Raw genomic sequence first — 13087 nt, 5'->3', positions numbered from 1 at the left:
GAGATGAGGAAGAGATAAGAAAGGCGAAAGGCGAAGAGAGAGAGAGCGAGGGGTGGAGGGAGGTGACAAGGGGGAGGAGAGAGTGGAGGAGGAGGAGGAGAGGGAAAGGCAGTGGGAGGAGGGAGGGGATAGAGGAGGGAGGGAGGGGATACGGCAAAGGGAGAGAGAGAGGGGAGGGGGGGGAGAGAGACGAACATGGAGGAGATCATGGGGACGGGAGAGCGGGTTTTCGCCGCGGAGAGGATCTTGAAGAAAAGACTCCGCAAGGTACGAGGAGGAGGAGGAGAGGGGGAGACGGGGATGGTGGTGGAGAGGGCGCGGAGAGAGCGGCGGGAGGAGGGGGGAGATGGAGGGGGGAGATGGAGGGGGAGCGCCGCTCGGCTTGTGCTCGGCGCTAGGCCGCAGTGCGACCTCCTCCTCCACCGTCGTGTTACAGCTCTCCGTGTGTGTGTGTACATGTGTGTGTACATGTGTGTGTACATGGTGTGTGTACATTGTGTGTGTACATTGTGTGTGTACATTGTGTGTGTGTACATGTGTGTGTGTACATGTGTGTGTGTACATGTGTGTGTGTGTACATGTGTGTGTACATTGTGTGTGTACATTGTGTGTGTACATTGTGTGTGTACATTGTGTGTGTGTACATGTGTGTGTGTACATGTGTGTGTGTACATGGTGTGTGTACATTGTGTGTGTACATTGTGTGTGTACATTGTGTGTACGTGTGTGTACATGTGTGTACGTGTGTGTACATGTGTGTACGTGTGTGTACATGTGTGTGTGTACATGTGTGTGTACATGTGTGTGTACATTGTGTGTGTGTACATGTGTGTGTGTGTATAACGTGTGTGCACGTAGTATCAGTGCATGTATAGCGTGTGTCTGTGTGCATATGACATGTGCATGTACAGTGTGTATACTTTGTGTGTAAATGCATGATTGTGTTCCCCCGTGTCGTGCGTGTGTGTAGTATACATGCATGCAGAATGTGTCTGTGCATATATTAGATGTGCATGTATAATGTGTTCACATATGTTATATGTGCATGTACAGTGTGTGTGTGCATGCTTCGTGGTTGTGTGTACATGCATGATTGTGTGTATGTTTCATGTGTGTGTGTATATATTATATGTGCATGTATAATGTGTGTGCATATGTTATATGTGCATGCACAGTGTGTGTGTGTGTATATATATACAGTACATACGTCCTGTATGTGTGCATGTACGATATGTCTCACGTACAAAAGTGTGTGCGCGTGTATCACGTGCATCTGCTTGTGTTTCATGTGCGTGTACAATGTGTGTGCGTGTATAACGTACAGTATGTGTGCTTGTGTGTACTTCATTTCAGTATGTGTACATGATTGTGTACATGATTGTGTCTCCTGTGGGTACAGGTGTACGTATAACGGGTGTCTCGATGTTTTGTACGTGCATGTCAATGCGTGTGTGTGTGCATGTACGATATGTGTACGTATGCGTGTATTATTTGCGTGTTTGTACGTGGGTTGGTGTGTGTGTGTATGTGTATATCCTTTGTGTGCAGTGGATGTGTACATGCACGAACGCTTCTCTGAAAATGTATGCGTGCATGTAGTGTGCTTTGTGTGTGTGTATACACGGGACAGTAGTGTGTGTGTGTATACACGGTACAATAGTGTGTGTGTGTATATACACGGTACAGTAGTGTGTGTGTACACGGGACAGTAGTGTGTGTGTACACGGGACAGTAGTGTGTGTGTACACGGTACAGTAGTGAGTGTGTGTGTGTACACGGGAGAGTAGCGTGTGTGTGTATACACGGTACAGTAGTGTGTGTGTGTGTACACGGTACAGTAGTTTGTGTGTATACACTCTACAGTAGTGTGTGTGTATACACGGTACAGTAGTGTGTGTGTGTGTACACGGTAGAGTAGTGTGTGTGTGTACACTCTACAGTAGTGTGTGTGTATACACGGTACAGTAGTGTGTGTGTACACGGTAGAGTAGTGTGTGTGTGTACACGGGACAATAGTGTGTGTGTGTACACGGTACAATAGTGTGTGTGTGTACACGGGACAGTAGTGTGTGTGTGTATACACGGGAGAGTAGTGTGTGTGTATACACGGTACAATAGTGTGTGTATATACACGGTACAGTAGTGTGTGTGTACACGGTAGAGTAGTGTGTGTGTGTATACACGGTACAGTAGTGTGTGTGTGTACACGGTAGAGTAGTGTGTGTGTGTACACGGTACAGTATTGTGTGTGTGTAAACGGTAGAGTAGTGTGTGTGTGTGTACACGGTACAGTAGTGTGTGTGTATACACGGTACAGTAGTGTGTATACACGGTACAGTAGTGTGTGTGTGTACACGGTAGTGTGTGTGTGTGTACACGGTAGAGTAGTGTGTGTGTGTACACGGGAGAGTAGTGTGTGTGTGTACACGGTACAGTAGTCTGTGTGTATACACGGTACAGTAGTGTGTGTGTACACGGTAGAGTAGTGTGTATACACGGTACAGTAGTGTGTGTGTACACGGTAGAGTAGTGTGTGTGTGTGTACACGGTAGAGTAGTGTGTGTGTGTACACGGGACAATAGTGTGTGTGTGTGTGTACACGGTAGATTGTGTGTGTATACACGGTACAGTAGTGTGTGTGTACACGGTAGAGTAGTGTGTGTGTGTACACGGTACAGTAGTGAGTGTGTGTGTACACGGTACAGTAGTGTGTGTGTGTACACGGTACAGTAGTGTGTGTGTATACACGGTACAGTAGTGTGTGTATACACGGTACAGTAGTGTGTGTGTACACGGTACAGTAGTGTGTGTGTACACGGTACAGTAGTGTGTGTGTACACCGTACAGTAGTGTGTGTAAACGGTAGAGTAGTGTGTGTGTACACGGTACAGTAGTGTGTGTGTGTACACGGTACAGTAGTTTGTGTGTGTGTACACGGTACAGTAGTGTGTGTGTTTGTACACGGTAGAGTAGTGTGTGTGTACACGGTAGAGTAGTGTGTGTGTACACGGTACAGTAGTGTGTGTGTACACGGTACAGTAGTGTGTGTGTACACGGTACAGTAGTGTGTGTACACTGTAGAGTAGTGTGTGTGTGTACACGGTACAGTAGTGTGTGTGTACACGGTAGAGTAGTGTGTGTGTGCGTGTACACGGTAGAGTAGTGTGTGAGTGTGTGTACACGGTACAGTAGTGTGTGTGTGTACACGGTAGAGTAGTGTGTGTGTACATAGGCACTGTGTGAGGAGCGGTGGCGTAGCGGTTAGCACGCTGCGCCACGAACCCGGCCATCCGAGTTCGATTCCCGCTCAAGGCCACCAGCACCAGCGACAGATTATTATAAACCGGTCCTGGGCCTCCCCTAGGTCGACTCGGCCTCAAATGAGCACCTGGTGGCGATGTGTACACATCGTCACAGGGGAGACAAAGGCGGGCCATTCACCCACTCTGTGTGACGTGCCGGCCTTCATAGATGCTCGCTTTGCTTTGACAATCATTTGTAGTGACATGTTTGTACTTGATGTATATTCCACCATCTTACATTAGTAACTATTGTACACGTGTGTGTATCTTTGCACGGTGGGGACACACGTGGTTCATCTGCCTGTGACCTCACTCTATGATCCCATAACACCTGGGTGGGTGTCTGCTCTTTTGACCTGATAGCAACATCACGCGGCCTCAAAAGTGCACCTAGCCTGGCGCAATCAGTTGCGACTTCACCGTCACTTCGCGTGCTGTATGTTGGCCTTACACGTGTTGACTGTCTGTTGAACTTCTTCGGCACCCTGCGTAGCCGATCGCGCTAACCGGAGGTGCGGGGACGGACAACACACCCAAGCACAAAAGGCAGTTCTGAAGAAACGAGTTTTCAACCTAGGCTTAAATGTGCATTGCTATTGTGGACAAGGTGGAGAAGTTGCGGATAAGAGGGCGAAAGTGGGGATGAGGGCAAAATTGCGGAAAAGAGGGTGAAATTGGAGATAAGAGTGTGAGACTGTGTAAAAAGGCGAAATTTGAGATAAGAGTGTGAGACTGTGTAAAAAGGTGAAATTGGAGATAAGAGTGTGAGACTGTGTAAGAAGAGGGTGAAATTGGAGATGAGAGTGTAAGACTGTGTAAGAAGAGGGTGAAATTTGAGATAAGAGTGTGAGACTGTGTAAGAAGAGGGTGAAATTTGAGATAAGAGTGTGAGACTGTGTAAAAAGAGGGTGAAATTTGAGATAAGAGTGTGAGACTGTGTAAAAAGAGGGTGAAATTTAAGGAGTGTGAGACTGTGTAAAAAGAGGGTGAAATTTGAGATAAGAGTGTGAGACTGTGTTAAAAGAAGGCGAAATTGCGGATAATCAGAACACTTATGTATCCTGGAGAAATCCCATGAGTTCGAAGGCTCGTTTTCACATGTCCATTCGGTAAGGGGTCAGAAAGTTACTATTAGAGGGTGGAATTGCGGATAACAGGGTGGCATTGGGGACAAGAGGGGTGTGCTCGCGAGCAGCCTGGTGAAGGCTACAATTGGGGGATTATTTGTGTTGTATTTAATGCCGGTTTTAATTACTGTCGAAACGTCGTGCTCGGATTGTAAATGTTATGGCTTGGTGTGCTGTTCTAGTAACGAATTGGCACGTTCTGTTTACGTGACAAACCTTACTAATTGGCTGTGTCGGGTGGTCGCGGGCTTAACGACATTTAGATTTACGCGATCCCACCCAAACAAAAAAACCTGTGGAATGGATGATCTTGGTCCCGAAAGACTACGCGCTAAAACGGTGTGCATTCTGTGTGTGTGTGTGACATGTTTATTGTGTGTGTGTGACTCCACAGGGGAAGGCCGAGTACCTGGTCAAATGGAAGGGCTGGTCCTCCAAGTGAGTATTCTACTCATGACTCAATTTTGAGGCCAGGGATATTATTTGCTGTCGGAACGGCGGGGACCCGTATCTTCAAGGGAGGTCTCTTGCCCAACGAACGTCCGGCAAGTTCACCTGCGCGCCCGAATCTGCCGATGGGACGCTCTTCAAACCGGTCCGGAGATTTTGCTTGTGTTGAATGAATGCCGCTGAGGTTATTCGCTCGCAGGGGGACAATTGTGGGTCGATGAATCGTGTAAAACATTTTTGTTTTAATAATTTTGTTTTTAATACAAGGAGACAGATATGTGAAGGAGACGTGTAGTCTGCTTATTTTATTTCTATAGCCTACAAAGGCTTTGGGGAAGTGCTGTTAGCGAGCACTGATGAAGGCCTGCTTGGCGCAATGACGGGGGGTGGCGTGGCCAAACACGACGCGTGGCGCCGATGTTTACGCACCACAGCGGGGTACTCATTTAAGGCTGAGTTGACGTAGGGGAGGCCCAGGACTGGTTTAAATGTTTGTCACCGATGCTGTGCGTGAGCGGGAATGGAACTCGGGTCGCCGGGTTCGTAACGGAGGGCGCAGACGACTACACTACCGCTCCTCAACTGCACAAAACCACACTGCCATGCGCACACACACATGTGCATGCATAAACACACATTGGTTTTAATGTCCACACCACAGGCACAACAGCTGGGAGCCCGAGGAGAATCTGTTGGACCCACGACTTCTCCTGGCATTCGAGAGGATGTGAGTAGATCCTATACATTAACAACAGCCGTCATTTGTCACGAAGTGGCGGTGATGTCACCACTGCCCTTGTGCCAGGCTAGGTACACTCTGAGGCCACGTGAAGTGTCGAACGCTCGCTAACAGGAGGTCACGGGACATACCTAGGTGCCATGGGTTGACTGAAAGTAGGATGGCACCACCTCTACCCCCTACTGTGCCAACATGCTGTGTTTTAGCCGCCCGGCGCTCCGCTCGTTGTTGTGAGCGTCGCTCCTCTGCCCTCCGCTTTTGTGGGAGGGCGACTGCCTCCAACTGCCAAGTAGCAGCGTCCTTCATACAAACAGGCAAACAATGACCCCGTCCCTGTATAGACGACATGGGCTGTGGAGGCAGGTACTGTTCAGAAGTCAAGAAATGGTTTGCTCAAATGACGTGCCACATGGAGGAGAGTGCTCAGCTCCTGTTTCCGGCCCTGAGCACAGTGGTGGAAATTCCACCTTCCTTTGACGTGGCTTTAGTATATCCATAGGACAACCACAGTTGCGTTCCCCCACAAAGTTGGTACTCGTTTTTATCAACCCTTGTCCCCAACCAGAATTTGAACTCACCCACCCTCCAATTGCAAGCCACCCACCCTAACGACCAAGCCACCTTGGGCTGTGTGCAGTGTGCACAGTATGCCGTGTGCAGTATGTACGGTGGGCTGTGTGTAGTGCAGCGTGTACAGTGCACGTGTGCGGTAGACTACAGTGAGCTGTGTGCAGTGTGCATGTGCGGTGGGCCGTGTGTACAGTGCTCGGCTGCAGGTTGCAGCGGTCCGTGTACAGTGGACACAGTGCGCGTGTTCGGTAGACTGCAGTGGGCCATGTACACTGTGTACAATGCACGTGTTTGTGTGTGTATGCACCACAGTCAGCAGGAGAAGTCTGCCATGGGGAGACGTGGAAGGCGACGCGGACGCCCGCGCAAGGACCCGGTAAACGCGGGGACACGGAGTATACACGCGCACACGCACACACACACACACGTGTGTGCGTGTGTGCACTGGGACATGGTGCACACACATGCAGAAACGTACAACTGTGTCCATAGGGACATGGTGTGTACACACAAACGTCCACGTGGAAGTATATGCACGCGTGTGTGAGCGGTAGTGTCGCGCGTTGCGCGACGAACCCAGTGACCCGAGTTCAATTCCGGCTCACGGCCAATACCAGTGAAGATGATCTGAACCGGTCCTGGGACTCTCCCCTAGGTAGACTTGGCCTCGAATGAGTACCTGGTGTGATGTGTAAACATTACCACTGGGGAAACAAAGGTTGCTGGGAGTGGTGGTGGTTGCCACTCGCCCCCTAGTGTGTTATGCCGGCCTTCATAGGTGCTACTCGCTAACAGCACTTGCCCCAACATATCTGTTAAAGGCTACGTGGGGGATCTTTGTCTTTGTGTGTGCGCACAGGAGGGGTTCCCCGCGGGTCTCTCCGGGCGCCTGCGAGCCGCTCACTCTGCCGCCCTTCCCACGGCGTCGCCGGCCCCCCCTCCACCCCACGGCCCGGGTGGGGGGGCTGGGCCTCCCCACCACCCTGATGCCTTCAGACACAAGGCAGTGTACAAGGTGCGTACCCCCCTCACCCCTGACTCCACCCGACTAACACGCCCCACCCGCCCCCAACACTCTACTAACACGCCGCCACTCTACCACTTGCCGCTGGCAGCGAGTGAGGGGTCCCTTTAACACCGTACGCCAGTATGAGTGTAACCGAGTAAAGTGGGGACCCCTTTTTATCATCTAACATTGAGTGGGGCCCCCTTCAATTGATCTCTCGTCGAGTGAATGGGAGGCCCTCTCTCATACTCGCCAGAGTATGAGTGAGTATGAGGACAGAGGGCCTCTGTGCACTTTTAAATCTGGCAGGTTTAACCAAAACCGGATTGGTTTCAGGCGAGAGGCCAGACGAAAGCCAGCGCACTGGCCCTCCAGGTTGGGGGTTGGGCGTGGCGCGAACAATGCCACCCCGTAAAGAAACTGAAAAGTTAAAAACAATACAATGAACGAAAAAAAACTGACCTCTTCCGTAACGTCTGGGCCACAGACAACATCCCTGGTGATTGGACTAAAGGTCTCACCGTTAAAAATATCAAAGAAAGGCAACCTAAAGAACTGCAATAACTGGCAAGGAACCGCCTTACTGTCCATTGCCAGCAAAGGTCTCCTGCAGAGTTCTCCTCGACAGAATGGAGACAGCCATTGACACCAGGCTTGAGCAGGAGCAAGCAGGATTTGGAAGAGGAAGGGGATGGATAAACCAGATGTTTGCACTGCGAAACATCATTGCGCAGTGCTGAGAATGAAATGCACTTTGTTAATTAACTTTGGATTTCAAGAAAGCCTTTGACAATGTACATGGGGGGATATCCCTTGGAAGATAATGAGCTCCTATGTAATTCCATCATAGGAAAGTTGTATGAACACTTTGAATGCAGTGTAATCGTGGGCAACACTCTCTCCCAAGTGGGAAAAGCTAGGTGGCCACATCTGTCAACTGCGAACCATTTGGAAGTCCAAACAGTACAATCTGAAAACCAAAGTCCAAAAACAGTAAAATCTTGGATTGCGAGTAACTTGGTCTGCGAGTGTTTTGCAAGACGAGCAAAAATTTAAAATAAATATTAATTTGATAAACGAGCGAGGTCTTGCAATACGAGTAGCATGTATACGCTTTGTCTGCCGAGCGTCACGTGATCACAACCGATATACGGGTGCTTTGATATACGAGTGCTTTGGATTACAAACATGTTTCCGGAACGAATTATGCTCGCAATCCAAGGTTTTACTGTAAATACAACAGCAACGTCAAGTCCATCCTGCTATATGGCTCTGAATGCTGGAGGGTCGTGAAAGCAGACGTGAAAAAGGTTGAGGCCTTCCACAAATATACAGTCATGAATTGTACTTGAGGACACGAAGCCGGAACATCGCAGCGGAGATAAAACAATGAAGACTGGAATAGAACCGCATCCCTAAAATTGCCCCGAGATGGACGCCTCCGGGCGAAAGAAAACCGGGGAGGCCAGAAACCACGTAGCGAAGAACCTCTCATGGGGAGAGAGGCACTGCATGCAGCCAGAGACAGGAAAATATAGAAAGAGCTCGTTGTAGCCGTATGTCCCATAGGTGATGAAGAGAAGTACGTAATTTAATTACTAGACCTGTGTTGAAGTAATTAGTGGTTTCGCTAACAGACCTTTGAGAGGGTGAATAGTTGTCGCGCCCATGAATAGATGGTGGACGGTGGCGAATGAAAGTGACAAACGGAGCTGGTCTCTACGGGGAGTGAATGAGCGTGTATTTAACGCCGTGCAGGCCCGTGTGGGAGTTAATTTAATTTCTCATTTAGAGAATTGCATGAACGGTGAACGGAGGTAAATTTTTCACGAACCGATTTCGAGAGTATTGCCTGCAGGTCCCATTGAGTTCTAGATCTGTGCGAAAGTAAATGTAGGGGAATTTCATCGATAGACCTCTGTTAGAGTGAATGAGGTTATACTAAATACAGGCGGTCCCTGCTTTTACAGCAACACAATGCCTTCCTAGGAATTCCATCATTGTCGTAGAAACGGTAGAAACATCACTTCCCGATGTGTTTTTCCTTTCATCGGTCGTATTTAACAAGGATTAAGAGGTTAAATATCCACTAAGGACTCGAATAACAAAAGCTGCACGCCAAATCACATCAGAGACCAGACCGACTCTGCTCAAATGCGTTCGGAGGCGTGTCGGAAGACACGTCGCTAAATCAAGTTTCTGCGTCGTAAAATCGCTCCATGGTGGCATTGCATAAACCTCGCGAATGTGGATCGTTTGTAAATTGGTCCGTCGTAAACCGGAGACCACCTGTACCGCAGGTCTCGTGGAAGAGAATTTGTGGAATGTAATTAATAGATCGCTATGCGAGTGAACGAGGGTGCCCGCAATTTGATTTGCACAAAACCTAATTTTTCCGCAAGAGCGAACGGGTTTGCGGGCACTGACAATGGATGTCTCGAAAGGAGCGAACGGCCGGCCTTGGCGCCGTGTGATAGTTTTCACGCGCTTGGCAATCGCGACGTGCAAGGCTACCGCGGAGGGAGCCAGTGCGCTGTTCCGCAGATGCGGGCTGCGATAGTTTGACAGCGGGGGGGGGGGGGGGTGGAGCAGCAGGGTTGGCTCTGTGCAATCCCATTTGAGCAAATTGCAGTGTCATTTTTCGTATTTGAGCACATTGGCGGTACACCGGTGCGCGGTATGCTATTTATTTTCCCCGCGATTGGCAACCGCGGTCAGAACATCTTGCGGGGGGTGCGTGTCAAAAAGATGTCGAAGCGGTAGGAAGTCGAACGTTTAGAGCGGCTGAACACAAAGCTTCGGAGCCTGTTGTCGAAAAGCAGGACCCAGCCACGATGACGATTGGCTGGCTCCATGTTCCAGACGCCGATTTGACTCGTGCCCGACCGAGACTTGGTTGGACGGTTCCTAGATTAGACAGACCCAAATCAACGGTCAATATTGACCTTCTCTGGCAGTCTCGGTAGACTGAATAAACCTTCAAATCGCATCAGACTTGGCGAGAGAGTCAATGAAAGACCGATAAACAGATTTGCTGATTCAGACCGTTTTATGAGGACCGGTGTTTTTATGCCGTACCAGTGTGTTGCCGATACGTCCATTTGGTAAAATCTGGACCGTGAAGCCGACGCACACTGGCCTAGTTACTTTATGAATGACCCTCGTCGGATTTATTTTGCGTTCACCGCGAAGCGAGCAGCGCGCGGAAATGATGGTTAACTTCTGATACCGTTCTAATGACGTGTACGCGTACATACACCGGAACAGAATCGGGAGTAAAAGGCCAATATGGGAGGGCGTTTGGCACAGTTTGGTGGCAGCTACCGTAGAGTGCGGCGGTCGTGTTGCTATGGCTCTCTGAATAGTTCCAAAAACAACAGTGCTACTATGGCCCCTGTAAATAAATGTAAACGCTGAACCGCTCGCGCTTTGCGAGGTTCAGCAGTGAACGAGACATCTCGGAGCGGGAAAGGGTTAATGGGCCCCCGCGGTACAATCGCCAGGGCGGCCTGCTGGATTTGAATCGCGGAACCTCCTCGAATAGCGACGCCCACCGCACACACGTGCTCGCGCCCATTCATCCCTGCTGCTGCTTCCCGGCTTGCCCTTCATCGCCACTGCCGCCCCCCCCCAACCCCCCCGCAAAGGTTCGCCGTCTGGTCCCGCCGCGCGGCGGCGGCGGCAGCGCCGCGTCGCGCTCGCACCTCGAGCTGCAGCTGCAGCGGCAGCATCAGCGCAACGAGGTGCGCGCCCTGCAGCTGTTCTCCATCGCCAACGGCGCCACGCGCAAGATGGGGCGCAAGCTCAAGCGCCTGCAGCAGCAGCATCAGCACAGGCAGCAGCAGCAGCAACAGAGGCACCAGCCGCACTGTCTGCAGCAGCAGCTCCACCACCGCTCTCCGGCGCTGCGGCCGCTGGGCGGAGTCGCCGTCGCGGCGAGCTCGGTGGAGCCGGACCCACGGCCGGTGCCGGCGGTGGCGGCGGCGCGGTCGTCGCCGCCGGCCATGGGGTCGGGCGGTCGGGGCGACGCCGGTCCCAGGATGCACGGCGGCCGGACTACGGCGGTGCCGCCCGTTGGAGTCGGCGCCGCCGCCACTGCCGCTGCCGGCGGCGGCGGCGGAGTCGGCGGCGGCGGAGTCGGCGGCGGGGCTGGCGCCGGGTACTTTGCGCGGCGCGAGCGCCCCCGGGCTCGGCCCGGCCGGCAACCGCTGGCGCCGGCGCCGGTGCCCGGCGTGCGGAGCAGGAGGCGCCGGCGAGTCGGCGACGACGTGGGAATGGTCCTGCGCCGCGGGGAGGACGATGACGACGAGGAGGACCTCTACAGCCCGGCCTCGCAGCGGCGCTCCCCTCGTCTCGAGGAGGTGAAGGCTCCGGCCCGCGCGGCGGTCGCGGCGGCCGCGCCGGCGCCGGCGACGGCGCCGGCTGCGGCGGCTGCGGCGGCGGCGGCGGCGGCGGCGCCGACGGCGCCGTCTCCCCCGACCTCGTCGTCGTCGTCCACCTCGTCGTCTTCGTCTAGCTCGACCTCGTCGTCCTCGTCGTCGTCGTCGTCCTCGTCGTCCTCGTCGTCGTCCTCGCAATCGTCGTCGTCCTCTTCGTCTGAGGAGGAGGAGGACGACGACGACGACGACCGCGAGGACGACGACGAGGACTGCGAGGACGACGACGACGACGACGAGGCGGACAGCAGCTGCGCCGACGGGAGGGAGGCGGGCGAGGTGGATGAGGCGGGGCCCCGGCCGGGGGGCGCCATGACGCAGCCGCTGGCAGCGGGGGCAGGGGGTGGCGGAGCGCTGTGCGGCCGCGTGGGCCCCCCGCTGCGGCTGGGGAGTGCCGCAGCGCTGGCGCCCGAGTGGAAGCCCAAGGCCTTCCTGGCGCAGCACGTCATGGTGACGGACGTGACGGCGAACCTGCTCACGGTCACCGTCAAGGAGAGCAGCTCCAGCGTCGGCTTCTTCGCCGGCCCACGGGGGGCAGCGCTGTGACTGAACGTTCGGTTTTTTTTGGGGGGGGGGGGTGGGAGGGAGGGAGGAGCGGGGGGGGGGGGCGGAGGCCGACCGATATGCGTGAGGAGGAGTTACGTTGGCCACACCGCAAGGGGGTGCGGTGTTGGGGGGCGCGGTGCTATGACTGAACCGTACAGCGGGGGGGAGGTGGGGGTCACGCTGAGGGTCACGCCGAGGTCACGCCGAGGAGGTCACGCCGAGATCACGCTGGGGGCCGAGCCGTGGTCGGTTGTGTCAAAACAATCGGGGACCGAACTCGTTCGCCGCCGGGCGGCGTCATGGGGTTTCGTCGCGAAAGGACCGGCGCCTTGAACAACAGCGCCGCAGCCAATCGGCAACCTCCCACCCCCCCCATTCGTCTCCCCCCCGCCCCCCCCACCATGGCAGTGCACTACGATGGATCATCGCGATTCCGCATCGCCATCCGATTCGACAGTCATTCCTATATCTACGCCGTGCCGAACGTATAGTGTCGCCACTGGCGGCTGCACGAATCGACTGCGTACGATACGGCACGATACTGGGAGGGAGAGTCCATGGTTGCGCGCACGATTTAATCCGTGTGGAGTGTGCGTAAGAATAGATGTCAATAAGATAATCGATTTGCAACTGACATTTGGGTTGGGCCAATTATAGATTACGTTTGAGCGCACTCACCGGTAGTTTGAAGATCAGTTTTTCCCGTGACAGAATTTAGCGGTTTCATAAAAACGACGTTTCACTTAAATTTGCGTCGAGCATCTCCAGGTGTTTCGGAACCGGCCAAAATCAGAAATGACTTCTGAAGCGAAACATTTGGCCGGATTGCATCATTACACGTCGCCTAACCCAAAAATCAATAGTGGATCATGGCATCGGTCGCAAAAACCACCTAAGCGTTGGGTTAATCA

General features: G+C 53.0%; 1 protein-coding gene across 1 annotated transcript; it reads left to right on the top strand.

Annotated features, from left to right (window-relative positions):
* Nucleotides 1-154: 154 nt before the first annotated feature.
* LOC116958276 (uncharacterized) lies at nt 155-12196 on the top strand. The gene is made up of 6 exons (XM_076071960.1): nt 155-267; nt 4824-4867; nt 5541-5606; nt 6501-6564; nt 7048-7203; nt 10842-12196. The coding sequence occupies exons 1-6, from the start codon at nt 196-198 to the stop codon at nt 12174-12176; spliced, it is 1737 nt and encodes a 578-aa protein (XP_075928075.1). The 5' UTR covers nt 155-195; the 3' UTR covers nt 12177-12196.
* The last annotated feature ends 891 nt before the right edge of the window (nt 12197-13087 follow it).

This window comes from Petromyzon marinus, chromosome 3 (assembly GCF_048934315.1).
Source record: "Petromyzon marinus isolate PM22_M1 ecotype Great Lakes invasive population chromosome 3, UKy_Petmar_22M1.pri1.0, whole genome shotgun sequence".
Lineage (NCBI taxonomy): Eukaryota > Metazoa > Chordata > Hyperoartia > Petromyzontiformes > Petromyzontidae > Petromyzon > Petromyzon marinus.
Note: the sequence above shows the minus strand (reverse complement) of the source record. Positions and strands in the feature narration are given on the sequence as shown.